This window comes from Sceloporus undulatus, chromosome 5 (assembly GCF_019175285.1).
Source record: "Sceloporus undulatus isolate JIND9_A2432 ecotype Alabama chromosome 5, SceUnd_v1.1, whole genome shotgun sequence".
Taxonomy (NCBI): Eukaryota; Metazoa; Chordata; class Lepidosauria; order Squamata; family Phrynosomatidae; genus Sceloporus; species Sceloporus undulatus.
This window is the reverse complement of record NC_056526.1, coordinates 130,276,293-130,299,487: the sequence shown is the minus strand read 5'-3', so window position 1 is coordinate 130,299,487 and position 23,195 is coordinate 130,276,293. Positions and strand designations below refer to the sequence as shown.

Here is a 23,195-nt window from a genome sequence, read left to right as displayed (position 1 = left end):
AAAAAATGTGGATGTTCAAGCCCCATTCAAATGAATGGGGCTCCTGCTTATGGAGGTGTGGCGGCAGCACACAGGGCACTCGCCATGGGATCATGCACTATTGTTTCCTTCCGGCACACGCCTCCCTCACTTCCGTCACAGCTTCCAGCATATGCTGGAATCCGCGTAAAACGTGCCCTCGTATAACGCAGGCGCACTGTACATATCACAACAAGCAGAATTCAAGGAAGAATTCTATCAGAGATTCTTCACTTTTGTCTCCTTGGACTGTTCCAGACTGCCAAAATAAAGCTGCTTCGGGTCTCTTTGGAGGTATGCTGTTTAAATGATGCATGCATCCTAAGAATCCAGAAGCTGCACCAAAGCTGCACTCCAGTGCTTAGGAATGGAGTGTGGCTTTGGCGCGAACTCCGGACTCTTAGGGCCCATGCATCATTTAAATAGCATACCTCCAAAGAGACCCGAAGCAGTTTTATTTTGTCAGTCTGTAACAGGCCCTTGTTTCCAATTGAAAAATATTTAGAGCAAAATGAATGTGGAAGTCAAAGCCTATTCATAATAAGCTTTAGCTTTCTAATGAGTAATTTTGTTGGCCACGCTGATCTTTGCAGTACTGTAGGGGCTATGGTTACATGTGATGAACTGTTCTTGTATATTTTTTCTAGTGCATTAAACAAAAACAGGTTGTCACATCATTGAAATGACAGGTCTCTGATTTTTCACATTTATATTACAGGGCCATGTATTTCCAATGTATTAATGGCAATGCTTTAGTAAAAATAAATTCATTGATTTGGATGGATTAAAATTCTCTTCACCTTTTTGATATAATGGTGGTTTGAGTGAAGCTCCCATTTCTGTTCAGAGTGTGTCTCAGTTTGAAACTCTTTTATAGTGTCCAAGTTTTTTGTTGTTGTGTGCCTTCAAGTTGTTTCCGACTTATAGCAACACTAAGGCGAACATACTCCGTGATTTTTTTAAAGGCTTTGTCCCATGCAACTATGAGTCTTTATGCTATGTTGAGTTAAAAATGATACATTCTGCCAGATAACCCACCTGGACTCACAATATTCTTATGCCAGCATGTATTTTTTTACGATACCTATGAAATTCCAATTATCAGTATATATTATAGAATTCCAGACATCCCGATTTAGTATGAGTATTGCATCTGTGTTGGAGTCTTTGGGATAAATCCAAATTAGTTCCTAGAGGAGTAGACCCATTTATATGAACAGATTCTGTTAGTCACCACTTAAATAAATCCCATGGATCTAAGTGTATTTACTGTAGCTGGAAATAACACTGCATTTAACCCCATATACTGTAGACAATAATATGGGAAACAGGAGAGATAAAAAATAATAATTAGAATCAGTAAGAGTGGCATAGTAGTATGCGCATTGGACTACAACTCTAGAGACCAGGGTTAGGATCCCTCCTTCATCATGGAAATCCACTGCGTGGCTTTGGGCAAGTCACACACTCTCAACCTGAGAGGAAGGCCATGACCAATCACCCCAAAACAAATCTTTCCAAGAAAATTCCATGAGTCACCAGAAGCCAGAAACAATTTGAAGACACATAAAAACAAAGATTCAGTCATCTGGAACTAAACTTTCTCTGATAGAAGTAGTCTTTTGTATGCAGACCTATATCAGTATAGACTAAGATCAGGGAAAGATAAAAATTTGTGCAGAATATGATGATAGTAAAACAGAGCTGAAGACACATAGCTTTTAAAACATTCCCAGTAAGCCTCCAAACACAGTCCAAAAGGGGGTAGAGAAATCTGCCATAGTGCCCTAGAGTACATTGTGTTAGTAACATTCATGAGAACACACACACGTTATACAACTCAAAAGAAAACAGACTTCAATTAGTGACACCTGCAAATGAAATAAGACAGTTGAGGAATGCATGCACCAATAGAATTTAAACAGCAACACTTACAGCAGGACAATCACAGTGTCTGACAAAGCAAGATAAAAGGTGGCAGACTGAAATTCTGTCTTGATTCTAAATGTCTCTAACTTTTCCATAGTGTTTAACAGCTAATTCCGTAGCTGTTAATGTTTCATTTTCAATTTCCCTCCTCAACAAACCCAAAGCATCCATAGTGTTTAACAGAGATGTGCCAGCTGCTGGCCAACATGCCTATATTTTCCTCCTTGCAACAAAGAATATCTTTGTGATTATTCATGTTATTGCTTTCCAATGTAATAAAAAACTGGAATGAAAACAAATAGCTAGTCTTTCATAGTTTAAAGAATTAAGATTTCCCCTAGGACAGATTTCCATTAAAACTCCCTCCCTATGCTTAAGTAGGAATATGGCTCAATAAACAACTTGGTGTTTAAAGCATTATTAGTAGAGAATACCTCAAAGGACCACCTTTCTTTAAATTGGCGTGATGGGATTTTTGAGGGACTTCTTAATATATGTCATCCTGAGTATAAATAGAGAGGCTAGTTGAACATATGGTAGAAAAGAAATTTAACCATTCAAAAACTAACAGAAGTTCTCACTGGAAACTGGAATGGCAATTTGCAGTCTAATTGAATCAAGTGGCATGCGGTGTGGCCACCTACCTTTATTGATGGCTTAGATATTAGAACTTCATAACTCACAAATATGATAAGCATACACTCTTTTCTTTAGTCGTCATTCCTTTCCAGTATTGAGAACAATTTTGTCAACTGCCCAGGGTTACATATTAAGAGCATTGCAGGTTTTTAAGATTTTTTACAAGTGGAGACCTTTGTGCATAGGAAAGGAGAACTAGTAAGCATGTTGGGAAGAAATCATGGAACATCACCATGTTCACCCACCTCCAGCTCAGTTACAACATCAGTTTAGAAAATTATGGGGACAAGTGATAGTAATCTTGTTAGACTGATGCCCTTAATAAGCTAATGTCTGCTCTTTATGTCTAACCTTTTCTTGAACTTCTGCACCACTCAAACCCACTTCCTCATGAATCTTCAAATAATGACAGGGACTGTTATGCAGAATGAAGAGCAGACTTGAGCTCTGCTCAGGCATTCTTCTGAATGTATAGAGGGTTAAGTGTGTGATGGAGAAAAGTACACACACATGTCCCTACGTTCCCAGTAGCATCAGAGGCCTTCACATGAAGGGAGCTTTATAATCTCATTTAGCTAACAACAGTCATAGAGTTCTACTTTTTTAGGATTCCTGATCACAGGCTGAATGCAATTACAGATCCCTTTACCAGCTTTTGTGCTGAGCCTGTGAAGGTCTCTGATACTACTAGGGGTTCTTTGAATGGAACATACATGCATGCCCATTTTTCAACCATCCATTTAACCCTCCATGTATTCAGATGTTGTTGCCTAAGAGAGTAGGACAAAACATAGTGGGTTGAGATTGTAGAGAAGTGGGTTTAGCTAAGAGCTAAAGAGGCTTAAGAATAACATACCAAAGGAGAGGGTTGTTTGGCATCGGAACTAGCCTGCATTGGGAGATGATGGGTTCTCCTTTGATTGAAGTGTTTAGTTAGAATCTAGATAGCCACCTGTTCTTACATTCTTTATTGCAGGTGCTTCATTGAGCAGAAGGTTCAATAGATATCCAAGTCACTTTGGAGTCCCTGAAGCCACTCCTGACCAAACCAGATTGGGGCTGCAGCAACTGCATCCCACGGCCACAATCTGGCTTTTTGCTAGCTCAAAAAGAGAAGGCAAAATGCTGCTCCTTTTTGAGCCAGCAAAATGCTGGCTTCTCCCATGGCTTTGCGGTGTGCGGTGTGCAAAATACACATATTAAGTCACATTTATGGTTTAGAATATACCAGTGCATTTGTCTAAAATAAAATCCATTTTATTCCTATATCTGTTAAGCCTGTTTACAATTACTGCTTTTCTATTCTGTGCTCTGTCTTAACATTTAGAAATTACAGTGTGAGAATGATGTGTGAGAACATCATTTGATACCTAATATGAGCAAGATGTAGCTTAAAACAAACTGACCAGCTATGTGGTATAGAGTGATTCTTTGTGCTGTGCTATTGTTTTTTGCAATTTAGCTGACATATAATGTGGTTAAATTAAATAACACTGATAGAAACCCTATAAAAGTGAATGCTTCACCAGCTGCTTTCCCATTAAATGTTTTTAGCTGAACAGAATTAGCAAATTATGTTGATGGGGAGTGCATTATATGCAACTGTTGTATTAGTGCCTCAGTTTTAAAAGCTTCATAATTTTTCTTTCCATATACAAGATTATTGTTGGGGTAATTTACATTGCAGATTAGAAAAAGTTGCATTAGAATTCTGCTGCATTCTGATTTGTCAACACCCCTTTTAAAGGAAATGTGCAGCATTAAGTATGGGTGGGTAGGACCATCTGTTTATAGAACTTGCCTGCAGCGTGATCACTTGAAGTCATGAAAGGCGTTACAGCTGTTTAATTGTTATAGTGTGGAAACAATTATCATTCTGTCCAGAATTAATATTTATATACGTATGCATGTGGTTAAATGTAAGTGGTGTCAGTGTCATTAAGCAGCCAGAGAAGAGATGGATTAGGCATGCGTGCTGTTTTTACCTGACTAGAAAATATGTATTTTAGAAACTAGCTCAAATGGCAGTGAACAATCAGCAGATCATTAGCTCCTTCACATTGTATGACAAGGTCACCTTAAGAGACATGAACAGCACGTATCTAGCCCTTGCCTGAGTCCTTTTGTTCCAATAAAATGTTTAAGCAGGTTAGAATGAATTGACCATTGGTTTTGTAAATCTAGGTGCAGCATGAGTGGAAACATCTTGTGGTAGAGTAATCTGAGTTTCCTGAATCATCTTGGAAGGAAGGTCAGATGCCCTAGCATGGTAATATATAGAAGCTGTGTTGAAGCTGTAGGGGAAGATGACCGGGCTAGATTACTAGAGGGATTCCTTATGATTATGCCTTGAAGCAGGACTAAATGCGGCTGCCCGATTCATCGGGCAGGTCGTGTTGCCGCCGGGAGCTTTGCTGCTGCAAGGCTGAAAACGGGCTTGGTTGTGCCCCAGTGTGCCTTGCTGGGGTGCTCAGGCCTGGGATTGGTGGCCAGGGTGGAAATGGGAGGGACATCCGCCTCCCGAGGCCTCTCCGGGAGGCGTGGGGTTCCTCTCCATGGTCTCCCCGGGACCTCCAGGGCGGCCGATTCCTCGACTGGCCTTGGGGGGGGGGGCGACTTCCCTCCTGGCTCCTCCCACATACTGGCTTATTTAAGGCCACATGGCTTCCTGCTTGGAGCCATTTTGCTGCTCAGTGCCATTTGCTGCTCGGTGCTGTTGCTGCTCGATGCCATCTGCTGCTCGATGCTATCTGCTGCTTGGCTCACCCACCCACCCTCCCTTGGGTGCGTGGTTTTTCATGTCACAACTTCAGGGGCGGCAGCATAGGTCATGGATCTGGTGGGCGTGGTTTCCAGGGCTGTGTAGCACTGGTTCGGGAGTCCCTTTGGGACGCGGGAGCGCTGAGGGCATGTGTTGTGGCCATTGCGGGGGCCACAGCGTGACAGTGTCTCCTGGTGACTAGGGGCTTGATTAAATACATGCGATCAGATGGTTGTATGGACACATATATGGCGTTCCCTTAGCCCCTAGACCATCCCGAAGCCTGGCCGTTAACAGGTATTACGGTTCATCATACAACAGCGGGTTGTATGATGATCCAGATCCAGACCTCATGCTTTGGGCCAACCCTACTTTGCTAGCTGGTTGCTTAATAAAGTTGTGGCCTTTCCTCCATATTGCTGGCTCCTGTTTTTCTTGTAGCGGCAGCCTCCCAGGCAGTTTGAAGTAATGCAGGTACCAAAGCTGTATGACAGTGAAATCTATACACAATATTACACACATACACACACATCACTGTATATAGTTATTACTAATCAATAAATTCTGAATTACGAGCAATTGCTGTCTGAGTATAGTCGCCCCTCCAAGTCTGTAGACTTGGAATCGGTGGACTTGACAATCCGCAGAAGGACTCTCCCGCCACTGAGGTGAATGAGGTGTGCTCCTGTGGTGTGTCCTATGCACAGGAACTCACTCTATTCATTTCAATGGGGCTTGATTATCTGCGAGTCTCCTAACTCACGGGGTGGTGGTGGTCTAGAACAGATCCCCTGCAAGTTAGGAGGGGTGACTGTATTGGTGAAGAGGAACATGTAGCATCTTCCTGAGTCAGCAAAATAAGCTGCAAAATAAACTGTCAGAGTCTTAGGAGCACTTGTCTTTTAAAGAGTTATATCCTTCATGTTAATATAAAACAGAAGTGAGTATGTTGTGGCCATCTAGATGTTGTTGGATGACAATTCCTATCATCTCCCACTACTAGCTGTGCTTGTTAAGGCTGTTGGGCGTTACATTGTAATAACATCTGGATGGTCATAAGTTATGAAGTCACATAATGCATTACTTCATATAATTCTCACAAGATATTCAAATAGTATGTAGCTTGCCTCTTTTATACTGATAGGTAACAATTAATAAATAAAACCATCATCTGATTTTGGTGACTATTTATTAGAATACTAATACAGTCTAATTCCATTTTAAAAGATGCAACACTAACAAAAATTATGTTACCAGACACAAAATGAGAACATAGAACGTTACACAAGTAATAAAAAAGTGGTTCTTAAGATTTAAATTGCAGACTTGCTGTGAATGCATTGGAGTTAGCAGCCGCTATTGCACAGGAAATTGATAGATATATAAGAGGACAGCATGTTCAAAGAATACAGCTGGTCTGGCACTCTACAAACTATGCAAGAAAAAGTGCAATCTATTACAATTGTAGGTTCAAATTCAGAATAATTCTTACTGCTGCAGAATTAGAAAGTGAAGAGTAAGCGGTCTTTGTAAGAAAACTAAAGGACTCTGTCAGCATAGAACTTTGAACAGTTCAGAAAAAGATAAGTATTTTGATTTTTTAAAAAGAAGATTCTCATACAATACCTAATATTTTCAGGTTTGACAAACAGGTGACTTTACATGACTCTATTCGTAGCAATGTGACATTAACCACAATTAATTGAAACAAATGAGTTTTCATAGTAAGATAGTCTAATTAAACTGCTGTTACAGGCTCACACATTTTTCTACAACAAACTGACTGTGCATTATAGTATGTCATTGACTTTCTAGTCTTGTAAATGATTTAGCATTCTTTCTTATTGTTCTGAAAAGACATATTCATTTGTGCCTATCTTTGCGCACCAAGTGCCCATGTTTGGTGTTCATCTTTTTCTTCCTAAATTGCTCTTTCGGACTTCAGCCTCCCAGATCATCCATCCAACATAGCATGTGGGTTGGGGAATTCTGGGAGTTGCAGTCCAAGAAATAACTTTTGCAAGCTCTGGTCTGTTTTTAGCTTACAGTGGCTTTGCACATTAGTCAGGAGTTTCACAAGGGAGATAGATGCTTTAGTGCAGTGGTTCCCAACCTGTGGGTCGGGACCCCTTTGGGAGTCGAACGACCCTTTCACGGGGGTCGCCTAAGACCATCAGAAAACACATATTTGCATGTAGCGATGGAAAATAATTGTACGGTTGGGGGTCACCACAACATGAAGAACTATATTAAAGGGTTGTGGCATTAGGAAGGTTGGGAACCACTGCTTTAGTGAGTCTTGCATTCTCTTTCCATTCCTCTGGTGATGTCCCAAACCACATTTATTATAAGGATACTACAAGCAAAGTATATTAGCCATTAATTTTGCATAATGGGTTATTAAATGAATGATCAGAAAACTAACACTCTAGCCCTAAATGTTTATGCTGGATTATCTGCTTATAAAATTATAGTAATACCCTTGCTATACCAATCTAGTATCATTTAGCAAGTAAGTATGTGTCATCCTATCCACATTCTAGTTATCAACAAAAGCCAGTCAGAGTAATCCTTATGCATTTTAGTCATTTTTTTATCCAATTAAATTTATTTTCCTTCTTTTTAAAAACTAAATTGTCCATCTTTTTACATATTAAATGCCCATGTTCATTAACTTGTTTTTACAACTGTACAACAACATTAAAGCCAATATAATGATATAAAGCTCTTCAAGGACTATTTTATGTTAATAATAATTCAGCAAGGGCATGGAAGACTTGGATTTTCCAATTTCTCAGATATGTGTAAGAAAATACATTATACATTTAATAGCCTGGGCTGACAAGCTGTGTCATTATGTGCTCTGAAAGTGGAGAAAGTGCATACTACTGCACTGCTACTCACTTGTAACAACTACTTAGAGGTAGTTGCAATCAAACATGGCAGACTGAATGGCACTGGTATAAATGAATCTGGAGAGGTTAAACTACCTGAGAATTTTTTCTCTCATCCATCTAATTCTGGCCTGGTGGCGCAGTGGTTAAATGCCTGTACTGCCACGGGGTGTATGATTTTTGTGTTTGAGCCACTCACTCAAAACCATAAATTTGCAAATTCATTACTATCTAGGGCTCAAGCTTGACTCAGGCTTGCATCCTTCCAAGGTTGCTAAAATGAGTACCCAGTTTGTTGGGGGCTATTAACTTACAGTTGTAAACAACTTAGAGACTGCTTAGTTCAGTATGAAGCAGTGTATAAATGAAGGTGCTATTTCTATATAAATGAAGCTGCTATGGGATGAGGGTGATTTCTTCTGAAAGAGTACCAGCAACCAACCCAGTTCTGTCAACAGAGCACCTTGTGTTGGTTTTCAGTTTCCCTTATGTGACAGTTGTTCTTCCCGTTCCTCAACAGTTATACGACACCTTGTGTTACATGCAATTGGCCATTGGATTTTGTATTACAAGTTTGCTATTGCTAGGGAACCATATTTATATTCCACTAAATAGCCAGCAGGAGTTTTTAATAATGACCTGACATTTGATCTGACAGTCATCTTAAAAAGCTATACAGAAATAGAATAGTTAGTGTTTTTCTTTTTTATTGTAGCCCTAGACAGAAAAGATCATGGTAAGTAAAATATCTCATAAAGGATGTGAATAAACTAATATGAATATGAATTTGTAATACTGCATTGGAAATTGTGTCACTGCTATAATCCTTTATGACAGGATAATCAGTAATAAAACAGTGCAGCGAGTACCAATTAAGGAACATCAAATCACTGGGCATGCTGTTCATGCTGATTTAAAGAGGAGATGATTGGAATAATGGATTTAATATATACTTCTTTGCAGACTGTAGCTATTCTGTCATATCTACAGGAGCAAGCATATGAATAATCTAAGGAGGATACCTACTTACATCTCTGATGGAAGACTAATGAAAAGCTTTGCATTTTAGAAAGCCTTCATTAAGACCTGTTGTTAAAAACATACTAGTAAATGAGAAATTTCCTGCTCACTTTAACAATTTACTGCAGGAGAAACCACAATGAAGGGTTTTTTAAAATGTTAATTAATTGCGAAAGTTATTTAAAAACTTTTGTGTAATCTTAGGTGAATCCAGGATATTTCCCCATCATTTAATCCTAGTATCCTGCTCAAAATTCTAACTAGGAATGTGCCAACACATAACTGAAAATGAGTCTTGTTCTCATTAGTCTCAGCCAGGTTTGACCTGGTTCAACCCAGTCTTGCAGTGTAAAAGAACATACTTACATATTTTTCTAGCAAAAATGACAGTCACACTGCACATTAAGAGAAATGTGTATTCACTACAATTAACACTTTTTCCCCTCACAGCAGGATTTCCTCACAGATTAATGCTTCAGCATCTGACTTGCAAATTAAGCCCATGTTTACATTCCAAAGATCAATCACAAAACAAAACATGGTAGATGCAAGATTTGCAGTTATGGATAGTTACACGTTAGACAAATAAACATGTTTTACCACATGAATAAGCACCTCTTCTAAACATCTGCTAAACATTTTGTCTGGTTTGACTCAAAGACGCCTAAATTTTGATACTAAAATTTGATTCTATTCTTGGAAGTGAGATATGAAGTGAACAAGTTTCTTAATATCATCTATACCTGCTGCTTCTCACCTCCTCATCAAACTTCCCACAAGATGCTTTTCTCTTCTAGAATTCCTATCTTGTTAGAATTAGGAATTCCATCACTGAGAAAGTTCAGTTTTTATCTTCAGGCTTCCACTCTTAGGATACTGCTTCTACATTTGTTGCTTGTTATTTAACTGAAATAATGGTCATACCAGACTCATCTGACCGCTGTTACCCTAAATGTTGGTGGACTTTGGGGGTCCCCACCAGCAGTGCCAGTCTGCTTGACATTTGGGGAAATTATAGCTCAAAGGCGGCTTGCGAGAGTGGGTAAATGTGGGAATCTTTTCACCTGTGCACACCAGAATGAAGAGAATGTTCCAGTTTCCATAAATAAAGTGTTTTATTTAGAAATGTGCAAAGGTGCAGGCACATAATAAAAATAGTATGAGGCTTTCAGAAGAACACATATGGAAGACTGGATAGAAAGAAGTTGAGGGTTTCAAACGGTGATAATTTCCAATTCTGATGAGAGGTCCATGGAGAAAGAAGTGCTGCATCCAGCACAGTTTAAAGTGACTCAGACTATATCTGAGGGTTACACCGAGAGATCCTGGTCAATGACAACGTGACTAGGACTGGGGTGAATATTTATCCCATTTTGTACTGTTGAGGGTGCTCAAATAATAATAATACAATCGATAAAACAATATATAAAAACAGCATATAAAAAACTAATACTCAGCCAGCTGAGTGGGGGAATCCAGAAACATGTCACAGTCGATACCAAGATAGAGGGGAAAATAACCAAAGTCACATCTCATGGGGGGGAAAGCTTGGGAAAAGAAGGTTTTGAGAGTCTTCTTAAAAAGGTCTAAAGATGTGGTGGAGCAGAGCTCAACAGGGAGATTGTTCCATATTCTTGGGGCTGAGATGGAAAAGGCCCGTTGCAAGGTCCTCACATATCGCACAGTTGAGACCTCCAGCAAATTTTTCCCTGCTGACCTGAGTGTGCGGGGCGGATTATATGGGGAGAGGCGGTCCTCTAAGTACCCTGGGCCCAAGCCATTTAGGGTTTTGTAGGTGATTACCAACACCTTGTATTGATCCCGGAAGAAAATAGGCAGCCAATGGCCTGTTACAGACTGCCAAAATAAAGCTGCTTCGGGTCTCTTTGGAGGTATGCTATTTAAATGATGCATGCATCCTAAGAATCCGGAAGCTGCACCAAAAGCTGCACTCTGGTGCTTAGGAATGGAGTGTGGCTTTGGCACGACCTCCGGACTCTTAGGACCCATGCATCATTTAAATAGCATACCTCCAAAGAGACCCGAAGCAGCTTTATTTTGGCAGTCTGTAACAGGCCATTGAAGGTCTTTTAAGATAGGCGATATATGGTCTGACCTGGAACCACCAGCGACCAATCTCGCTGCCATATTTTGCACTAATTGAAGCTTCCGGGTTTGGTACAAGGGTTGCCCCATGTAGAGCGCATTACAGAAATCCATTTGAGAGGTTACCAGAGCATGTACTTCAGTTTCAAGGTCCCCCCGGTCCAGGTAGGGTCGCAGCTGGTGTATCAGCCAAAGCTGATAACAAGCGCCTCTGACCGTCGCATCCACCTGATATGTCAGTTGGAGCAACGAGTCCAGAAGCACTCCCAACCTGCGAACTGAGTCCTTCAGGGGGAGCGTGACCCCATTCAGGACAGGTGGCTTTGATGGGTTTTCCTGGCAACTAGCAAAAGCATCCAGATCAGCTTGATAGCTTTACCATCGGGGTGTCAATGCACTGATTAGATTGAGACAATCCATTGATGGTCAGGCAAGAGGGGGGATGTAGAAACATAATCAGAAGGTGAAGAGTATTGTTACTGATTGACTTAACAATTGCTTCTTTTGCTTTCTTTGCAAGAGGAAATGCAGAGAGCCTGGTGTGAGGGATAAGAACAGATCATCAAACCCATTTCATTGTCTTAGTTTTAGCTAGGTCTCCTGCATGTCCACCAGTCAGTGTGACTCCTACACATGTGTATATTCTAATTTCCACAGGTATTGTGACCTTGAAACATGCTCTATTATTAATTATGAAACTGCATAGCTAGCAGTGTATGGTATTTTAATACAGGCTATATCCTTTTATCTCAGGATTGACACCAAGATTTTCAAAATAAAGACTAGATTAAATAATGCACTCTACACAGTACAATATTTAATATAGTAGCTTCCGAAGGATGCTGCAACTTTCCTGAAAGTAGTACAGTAGACCCTTGTTATATGCTGGGGTTTGGTTCCAAGATCCCCCGTGGATAACAAAATCTGTGGATGTTCAAGTCCCATTAAATATAATGACATAGCACAATGGTGTCACATATGAAAAATGGAAAATCAAGGTTTGATATTTGAAATTTATACTTTTTTGGAACATTTTCAAACCATTGATGCTTGAATCATTGTATAAAAAATCTGTGTATAAGAAAGGCCGACTGTACATCAGAATTTTTAGTAGTGCTGCATCACCTACCTTTTAGACTAAATGAAGACTTCTGTCAGTGGTGTCACTAGGGGATTCAGGGAGTGCGGAGCACACTGGGTGACACCCTAGAGGCAGCAACTTCTCTCCTATATACCACCCCCACCGGGTGACAGCCCCCTCTGGAGTGTCAGCCTGTGTGTCCGCACCCCCCCTAGTTACACCACTGTTGTCAAGCCTGGCTTTTAGGTGAGCCCTTGTAGGGCAGGGTTGCTGCCTTCGCTCAAGACTCCTGTGTGGGGATTACTACCTTCTGAGTCCATCCCCCCCCCCCCCCAGGGCTGCAGTGGCCTGGCTGGGTGTGGGGAGGGCAATGTGCTCCCTTCCCCTGCACTGGGCGATGCTAACCTTAATAATTCCACTGCTTCTGATTTCCCCAAATAGATTTAAGAATTTACTTGCCCAAGGTCACCCAAAGAGTTTAATAACATAATAATAATAATAATAATAATAATAATAATAATAATTTTTATTTGTATTTTCCCACCTCTCCCTGTGGATCAAGGCGGGATTACATCAACAAATTAACACAGTACAGATATAAAATACAATCAATAAAACACTGACATTATTATTAATTCAATAAAATAGCTAAAACATCTAGACAATTACTTGGTGGTTTGTGTGTATCTTCCAAATCGCCTGTTGACTTGGGGTGACCTCATTAATTCCATAGGGTTTTCTTTGGCAAGGGATACTCAAAGGTGGTTTTACCAGTTCCTTCCTCTGAAATACAGCCTACAACACCTGGTATTCCTTGTCAGTCTCTCATCGAAGTAATAACCAGTGCTGACCCTGCTTAGCTTCCAAGATCAGACTGGATCTGGTGCCTTTAGAATATTTAGGATGGCCTCCTGCTGGGTCAAATGTCATAGTGGGAGAGTGGGTGGTGTAGTGGGACGATCCAGCACTGTCCTGCCCACTTTTACACTGGCAAGACATCCAGTGTGGGAAGACACAAAGACCTTACTTTGAGAGCTCCTTCTTCAGAGCAAGGCATTTTGGGAGCTGTCTTATGTGCACAAGCATGATGTGCACAGGTGGTCTCCATCTATATATTTTCCATAATTCCTCACATTGAAGAAGAGCCATTCAGAACAATATATTTAGGTTTCAGCTGCTCCTCAGAGAGCAAGATCAGTTCAGAAGTAGTGGCAAACGTACAGTTTCATGTCTTTCCGTCTCTGATGAAGGGATTTGTTGCTCTATCGTTGCTTTAAAAGTAATCATATTTTATTTTGTAAGTTGTTTGTTAAAGTGGCATTGTATAATCTAAACCTTACTTCATTTTGTTATTTATTTATTTACAGTATTTATGAAGTATTGCTGCTGTCAATATGAATAATATAGTTCAGTATTTTGTATAATTGCCAAGTATATTTCATTATTTGACAGATCTCACCATAGAAAGATGCTAGAAATAGACAACAGTGAAAAGAAAAAATTCAGGGTCACTTAAGTGCAGCTGAGCTGAAGCTAAATGATAAGAGATTTAGGTCACACACATAAGCACACAGTTTTCTTGTAGAATTTGTTTCCATAAGATGCGATTACAGTGACCAGTGTTTTTAGACATCTTTAAAGGGGATTATAAAAATTAATGGAAGATAAGGCTATCTTATCTACTACCTGTAGTGTCTGTGACTCATTAATTGGGGGAAAGAGTTGCTCTTTTGTTAACTTCTCATAGGCATCTGGGTAACAACGGAGGAAAACAGGATGAGGGACCAGATTTGCCTGTGGTCTAACCCAAGAGAGTGTTCTTTTCTGAACTGTACATGACCAAGTAGCGGCGCCCTTCGTAACCCGAAATCTTTCGCAACCCGAAAAAGCCATAGGCGCTAGCGCTGGAAGCCGCGATTTCGTGCGAAAAAGCGCCGAAAAGCACCAAAAAATTTTTTCGTAAGCCGAAAAAAAAACGTAACCCGGAACAGTTTTTTCCTATAGAATTTTTTCGTATCCCGGAAATTTCGTAACGCGGTGCTTTCGTATCCCGGGGTACCACTGTACATGATATTTCAGTTTGGCCCAAGCCGTAAAGCTCACCTGCTATGTGACTTCTCTAAAATGAACTGAAGATCAGATTTCTTTATTACTTTTGCTAGATTTGCTGTACATAAAAGATAAGGCACAACAAAATTAGCTATAAAAGAAGCAGTAGACTAAAATGGGTTGGGGTTGTGAATGTGGAGAGATGTATTCTTAAACCCTGAGCACCCAGTCACATTGTGTCATAACTGTATGTTTACTGAAGAGAAAAACTTGTACTGTGTAAAAAGTGGTAAATATGCTTATTCTGTAAATTTAAGGCCTCTCTTTTCAACAGTCAGTGCTTCTTCTGTGTGCTATTTCTGAATTCTTGTCTTGCATGATCTGTCTTAAATGTCTATCCTTTTTCTTTTTAATTCTCAAGCTCACTATTTGGATAAGATAGTTAAAGGTACTGTATACTCGCTCTTTCTTGAAATGATTACACGTATCATTGTGTATATTATAGCAATCATTCCATTAGACTTGGCAAATGCAACATTTTCTTACATCTATTCCATGAATTATAAATGTCATTTATGTTACTTTCCATGTGCCTCCAATTAAAGAGATAAAGAGTTCTAATGTTTTTGTTACCTGTTAACATTTTAACTAAGCAATGTATAAATTTCAATGTATCTTGTATAACTGGATTAGCTTTGATGCTATCAAAAACTGAAGATAATTGTGCATTTGCTGTTTGTGGTTTTTAAGAGTCCTCAAGAATATATTGAAATAAGCGTGTGTGTGTGTGTGTGTGTGTGTGTGTAAAATTTCAAACCAGTGGTGCTGTTGGTCAGGATCCAGTCACTCCCTGTCATGCATTGATAGAGAGCATTTCCATACAGGGATCCTGAGACTTCCTTCCAACTGCAGTCTTAATTTCTCATAAGGATCGTTGATGCTAGGCTTTATGAGAGATGAAAGTGACTGTCACTAGAAGGGGAAACTGAAAAGTTGCGGTGCTCCAGCAGAACATCACATGTTGTACTTTAAAAGCCTGGCCATTTAAACTGACAACAAGCTGTTTAAATTTATGGAAGCTCACTAAATATGTGAAAATAATGAATGGCTTCAATGAGTGCTTATTCAAAGATTTTATCTCAGCTTTCTAAGAAATCTGTGTGCAATCAAATAATTAGGCTTTATAAGGGGGGGTAATATTGGGTGAAAACAGATTCAGCTAATGGCTTATGAGAACAAACCACTAAACAGCAAACATTCCTGTATCTTCAGTTGTGACAGAAGTTTGGCAAAGAAGTGTTGTTTTATTTCCCCAATTATCACCAACTTCCCCTTCCCCAATTGCCTTTCTTCTATTCCTTGTTTGTGCTTTTTCATTAGAGTATGGCAATATTCATGGCAACATGCAGGCTTCATATAATTGCTCTTGATTACGTTTATTTGCTGGCAGTGATTTGCCAGAAAAACAGATAAAGCTGTGTGTCCTGGGTAACCAAATGGAATAAAAGTATTTCAGACGTAAAAGCTACATACATCTGTACATACAATTAGAATGTGCAGATTGCAAAACATGCCCCAACAAAATGGGCAACAAAATGTAATCTTAGCCTGGCATGATGGCATGATATCCATAACTATGTCATTATACCTTGTCATGAGATGCTACTCTAATTCACTTCCATTTGTAAGTACTAATCTTACTAAAGGCCGTGATGCCTGTATAAATAATTGTTTCATTCCTGCTGCATAGGTGGAGAAAGGTTTATGTAAAAAATAATTTAAGCATCAGTAGCTAAAAGAACTGTTTCTTTCAACCATGTTGTTCACCAACAACAACAGGGCTACTACTCCCCAGAGACAGTAGACAGATGAAACTTTCAAAGGTTGTGGCACACTTTATATTTCATGCTGTGTAAAGTTACAGATAACTAATTTGTCCTTTAAAATATCTGATTTGTAGCCACTGATTATAATTCTGCTTCTGTACGTGCTTATGTGAATGTCTTGCCATAGTCCTAGACAAGGAATACCAGAATTCTACATTTCTATCTATTTATCTATCTATATTTTAACTGTCATCATCCTCATATAGGTCATGTTGGCTGCATGCCAGGTTTTCATCAGTAGGAAGTGACAGATAACTGTTTTTGATGTACTGTTAGATGAAAAAAATAGGTCTTGGATATACTAAATAATTTTAATTGTTTCCCAAATTTTCCCTCCTTGCCCATAAAAGCAGACAAGATAGGATATAAAGGTAACAGCACAAAAGCCTTAGGGAGATTGTCACAGAAAAAAAAATCACTCTCTGCTATCTGTCTTGAAGCACGTCACTACCGTGTTTTTGTTCAGTCTATCAATGTTTTATTGTGGTCCTTATGGTATTTCATTTTGTCCGTCCTAAGTAATCAAATACGCACAGCTATTACATTTAGTTGGAAATCCTGTTGGTCCTGTCCCATCCGTATGCAGCCTGAATCCCAATGTTTGTTAGAATAGATGCTAAGCTGCTTCACTATTTCCTGGGCTTTGCTTATTCTGTGAAAAGGAATGTACTTTTGGCATAAAGTATAGTAATTGAAACTGACCTATACTTTGTGCAATTTTTTAATGCACTGTAATTTCACATGAATATACGGCAACTCTGAGACCAGATAAAATTAATGTTCTCTTTTATTGAGTGCAGAGGAGTACAACTACATCGGAATCTCAAATGATTTATTTAAAACTACAAGGACCTTAATGAAATCTATACCATCAAGTGACCAACAATGCATATATGTCAAATAATTATTTGCTCTATAAGCACAAAATGTATATTGTTTTACCTAGAGGCTGTGCTGTGTGCTATGATTGCATTGCCTGCTGCTCTGCCAAAGAAAATGAAAACATAATTTTGTCTGGCCTACAGGTATTTTAGTTGTTTCTTGGATATATTTTCTGCCTGCTCAGGTAAGTGGTGTCTCAAGTGTCAGACCAATCAAAGATGCCACTTAGTTAAGAATTACAATCTCAGCTAATGTTGCTGTTACTCTCCATGTGCAATTACAGTATTTGTGCTGTTCTGAAGGCCTGTTCCCAGTAAGTGTCCCCTGTCTGTATTTTGATTTGATTTAAAGTTATTGTTAAATTTAAAATACAGTCTGTGCATTTTTTTTACCTGTTCCAACAGAGGGATGCCCTGGCCTGTGTAACAGCAATGGAAGATGTACTCTGGACCAAAATGGCTGGCATTGTGTTTGTCAGCCAGGATGGAGGGGAGCAGGATGTGATGTCGCCATGGAAACTTTATGTACCGATAGCAAGGACAATGAAGGAGGTAGGAGATGCAGAATGAAATTCCTACACTGCTAAAAAGAATTGTAAAATTATCGGCTTCCCAATCAGGTGAAAAAAATACTGCTGTGAGAATGATATGGAGCTTTTACTACCTGTGATGAGATACACGCAGGATTGTACTACAATGTTTATTATCTTCATTTAGTATGCTATCAACACCTTAAGATGTGGTTACAGCAGGTAAAATGTGTACATCGAAATCCATTAGTGAGCATTAGGGTCCAAGTGGTAGTATTTTATCTAAGGACAAAAATACTAGTGTAATTTGCTGAGTTTTAAAATAAAGCTGTATACAAACAAAGGCCTGTTACAGACAGCCCAAATAAAGCTGCTTCGAGTCACATTGGAGGTATGGTGTTTCAATGATGCATGCGTCCTAAGAATCCAGACACCACACCAAAGCCACGCTCCAGTCCTTAGGGCTGGAGAGTGGCTTTGGTGCGACTTCTGGACTCTTAGGACGCATGCATCATTGAAACACCATACCTCCAATGTGACTCGAAGCAGCTTTATTTGGGCTGTCTGTAACAGGCCATAGATTGGCTGTAAAGTTCACATTTAGGTAAAACCTTCAAGATGTATGTTGAAAAACAATTCAATAGAAATTTCACATTTTCCAAAGATGCATTGTGAGACACAGTCTCATCCCACTGTGTTTGTTGCTAGCACAACTTCTCCTCGGCTAAAGCCAGCTTTGAAATATAGGCCCGGTACATACCTCCGGCGCTGATTCTACGGTTCTGGGGCGTGCAACAACCACATGCTCCGGAACCCTAGTCCATATGGACACCGTCACCATGGCAGCCTCCTGTCCTTACGGGGGCCGCCATGATGATGTCACCACCGTGCAGCATTCAGACATCACTGACAGAAAGGGGCGTTATGGCAGCACCCCTTCTTGTTTGCAATGTTGCAAAAAAGAAGTTGCTCTAGGCAGCTTCTTTTTGGCGGTGCATTGGTGCTGCAGCGTGTGGCTGTTGCAGCACTGACTTGGAGCAAAGATGGGCGGCACAGAGCCGCCCGTTTGTCGAGCGAGCCCCATAATTCACATTGCTTAAGATCTTCAAGAATGTTTGTGACAGTCCTACCATGACCATACTCTTACTCTCATATCGTCATGGTCTTCTACTTTTTCTGCCTTTTCTTCCAACCTCCATTCCATTACTAAACAATTTATCTCTAGTTCATCTCATTGCATTAAAGAATAAATCTTTTTGTCAACCTATTCATTCATCTATGGCCGACATTGTTGCATACAGACCATGGTCATATATTTTGATCTATTGGGTATTTATTTATTTATTTTGAGTATTTATACCCCTCTCTTCAGCCATAAAGTCTCTCGGGGCATCTTACAATGGCCGTTGAGATGGAGGGGGTGCCTTTCATCTGCTTCCAGACCTAGCCATGATGGAGCTGGGCCTGCCTCTTCCCTGTATGTGTGTGCAGAACAGTGGCAGTTGAGATGGAGGGAGGATCTTTAATCTGCTTCTGGGCCTAGTCATGGTGGAACTGTACTTGGTAGTCCCACAACTTTTGTGGGTTCAAACATGTATTTTAAAATGTGTACTCAGATGTAGCGTGCAGATGAGGGCATTACAGATATATACGATTGCCAACCAGCTAGAAAACCCTGAGTGCAAGCAGTTTAGGAATATATAGTTGCTCCCATTTCTGTTTCTAGGTAAGGGGGGTGATGGTGGAAGAATGGTGGTTTTCCATTCATTTTTTAAAAATTCATGCCTGTAAACATACACATAACATAGATGAGATTTACATTCTGCTGCTATGATCAGTCTTTCACTGCAGCCTTGACATGAAATTTTTAGCCAGCAACAGTGGTAAAGTGTTGTCTAGCCAACTGGAGCAATAGACAGCTGCTCCCAGAATGAAAGCTTGGGCAGAAGTTTCCTGTTCTGTGAGAGTGTACGGCACAAAAGATGTCTACTGGTTGACTGGAATACAGTGGGAAAGTATTTTCTAAATACTTAGGGGTGAAACAGGCCCCTGAGAAAGCTGGATTGGGCAACTGCATGTCACGGTCCCAATCTGCCTTTTTGCCAGCCAAAAAGGGAGCAGCAAGCAGCAACTCCCTTTTTTTGCATCGTGCTGGCAAAAAGCCGACTTTTCTGCCCCGCCACAATGGAAAGCCAGCTTTAAGGTGCTCTAGCAGCATGTACATGCAGCACCATTGGAGCACCAGGAAACCGGCCTATGTTTGGACAGCTGCCTGGCTTGAAACTGGCTTCCGGACATATTGGGGTCTTGCGTTGTCTGTACACCTCGCTCCCAAGACACCCGGAAGCCACAATTTTATGCCAGTCTCTTTCTCCCCTTAGTCAGTTGTTGTTTTTTTAATCACAGATGGTGTGACTTTATGTCTCTGGCTAGTGTTCTCTTTTATGAGCAAAAAAGCACAAAAATCGAATTCCTTCTGTCAAATCTATTTTCTCTAATAAATATATTTTAAATTTTAAATACAGGGCCCGAACAGACAGGCCAAAATAAAACTGCTTCAGGTCACTTTGAAGGTATGCTGTTTAAATGATGCATGCATCCTAAGAGGCTGGAACCTGTGCCAAAGCCATGCTCCAGTCCTAAGAACTGGAACACATCTTTGGCGCAGCTTTTGGCCCCTTAAGATGTGTGTGTCATTTAAACAGCATACCTCCAAAGTGACCTGAAGCAGCTTTATTTTGGCCTGTCTGTTCGGGCCCACTGTGACTAATATAAATCAAAGCATTTGTAAATTCAGAGCCAATGTCTATTCAGATCTTCAAATTCAGTCTTCAATAATTAATTAGTTATTATATTGAATATAGATTTTTTTCTTATTACACACACGTCTCCAGATATGTCCCTCTGTGAAACCACATCCCACTGAGTGAGAATCACTCTAGAACATATCCAGACTGATTAATTCTTTGATAATATGCTGCATACATGTGACATGTGATATCTGCAGCTGCAACTAAACTCACTTATGCTTTTTGGTTCTGAAACAGTTGGTTTCTGCTTGTTACAGTTTGGATCATTTTTTATTGATTCTTGTTGCCTGATACCATGTATGGGAGCATTGGGGAGGTTCCCAATATGTTTCATCTGTGAATCCACTTGATGCCTTACCTGGTACTCCTGGGTGGTGTCTGGATACAGCAAATTCCACCTTTCAATTCCCAGGGCACTTCCCTCTTTACCCCATGTAGTCATCAGAACTTTGTCTTCCAAGAATTTGCTACAGCAGCTGTGCACAGCTTATGGGTTGTGCTTAGTTTGCTCATGCACAGTGCTTACTGTAGCCTCTGATGTTTTCTCTTCTCCTTTCAATTACATTTAGATTTCCAAAAACCTTCTCATACCACTTTACATTCTGTTACCATTTTCTGATTTCCTTTCTTCTTGAACTACAAATCTACCCTTCTCATACCACTTTACTTTCTGTTACCATTTTCTGATTTCCTTTCTTCTTGAACTACAAATCTACCCTTCTCATACCACTTTACTTTCTGTTACCATTTTTGTGATTCCCTTTGTTCTTAAACTACAAATTCCAGTAGCTAAAGCTAATGGTAAGAAATGCTGGAAGTTACAGCCCAGCATCTGGAGATCGACATGGTTCCCATTGCTGCTTCAAATGTGTCTGTTGATAGTGTGTCTTCTCTGCTGTCTGTTTTCATGATTCTCTTTAGTATGATTTTGGCTTAATCTACTCCACAGAAGCCTTTCTTACCATGTTTTTCTCAACTTCCACTTTACAACACATTTCACTGATACAGCTCAGTCCAGTTTCTCCTCTTAATATTGTTGCTTGTATTTGACTATTTCTAGTAAATTCCCTGTTCTTCTTACCTACCGTATTTTCCAGCATATAAGACAACTGGGCATATAAGACGACCCCCAACTTTTCCAGTTAAAATATAGAGTTTGGGATGTACTCACTGTATAAGACTACCCCTCTTCCAATGAACACCAAATAAAAATTAAAAAAACATCAGATTTGATTTCAGTGTGATAATTTAAATTCAAACGCTTATGACATGCAGGTACTTAGCAGGAAACCTTGTTGTATACAAAGCCTGCTTGGATTGGTCATCTCTACCTCCTGCCCAGTGCTCCCTGTCTCCAAGACTATCAGAGAAGTAGCTGCTTTCATACGATGACCGCATATGGTGGGGATGCGGCCGCTGCCGTTTTTTAGCTCCCCCCACCATATGCGGCGACCGCAGATTCTGCAGTCCAGCTCGGAAGTTTCAGCACAAGCCCTATAATATGACACCCGGCGTATAAGACGACCCCCAACTTTTGAAAAGATTTTGCTGGGTTAAAAAGTAGTCTTATACACCAGAAAATACAGTATTTACTCCCCAGCTGCTTAGCCCACCAATTTTCTCACTCTAGACATACTCCTCTTCTGGTTGTTATAATGTTAAAGCCTGTAGTTCAGTAGTAGATCACATATTTGCATGCAGGATGTCTCAGTTTCAGCCCCTAGCCTCTCCAGATAAGGCTAGCAAAAACCCCTTCCTGAAACCCTGGAGAGCAGCTGCCAGTCACTGAAATGATACTGAGATGAACCACTTGTCTGACTTGGGACAGAGCAGTTTCCTCTGCTCCTGTATTCAGCTGTGTTTTCCAGAATTATGTGGGTTAATGTAGATGAGTCAAGGTGGCATTTGAGCAAGACAAACTCTGGCTACATCTGAAGCTCACTGATAACCTTGGGCAAGTCACTGTCTCTCAGTTTAATCTTTTCCTGGGGTTTTATAAATATAAAACATGAAGAAAATAATTGTGTTCAGTGCTCTGAACATTTTAGAAGAAGAGCAGGATACAGATATCCTAAACAAATAACTCAATCTTATAAATAATCATTGATATATCTTTACGAATTGCTGTCAGTTTAATTGAAATGGAAGTCTTTATTCCCTACCTCTCCACAACCTCATACTTTTTTAGTACTGAAAGCAATACTTCTTCCCTCTTACTGGTATATTTTCATCCTTTGCTCCTTTTATACCTGCCCAGTTTCTTGTTACTACTGTAATCTTGCTTTTCCAAGAACTTCTTTTTCCTTCAGAACAGAAGAGACACATACTGAATAGTTTGCAATGGAATCCACAAGAAAAAGGGTGGAGATGTGTCTCCAAGTGCTCTGTAGAAAGCCTTTATTTCTTATTTTGATATAAAATTAACTTTATTTTGATATACGCCCAACTTCAGCCTGTATAATTATTTCAGTGGCCATCCACAGGGGCTGTGTAAAAATGAATACAAATATAAGTGACAAATTAAAAATCAAAAGTACAAAACATAATATCTGTATAAAACATCATAATGCATTGTAATTTTTTCTATATGG

At 39.9% G+C, this 23,195-nt stretch overlaps 1 protein-coding gene across 3 annotated transcripts in view; it reads left to right on the top strand.

Annotated features, from left to right (window-relative positions):
• Positions 1-23,195, top strand: part of TENM3 (teneurin transmembrane protein 3) — a 1,412,274-nt gene that overhangs the window by 1,299,603 nt on the left and 89,476 nt on the right. For all 3 annotated transcript variants that reach the window (XM_042468494.1, XM_042468495.1, XM_042468496.1), the window contains 3 exons: positions 14,919-14,945; positions 16,734-16,754; positions 17,670-17,816. In XM_042468494.1, coding sequence (XP_042324428.1) covers positions 14,919-14,945; positions 16,734-16,754; positions 17,670-17,816 — 195 coding nt within the window. The remainder of the gene's footprint in view (positions 1-14,918; positions 14,946-16,733; positions 16,755-17,669; positions 17,817-23,195) is intronic.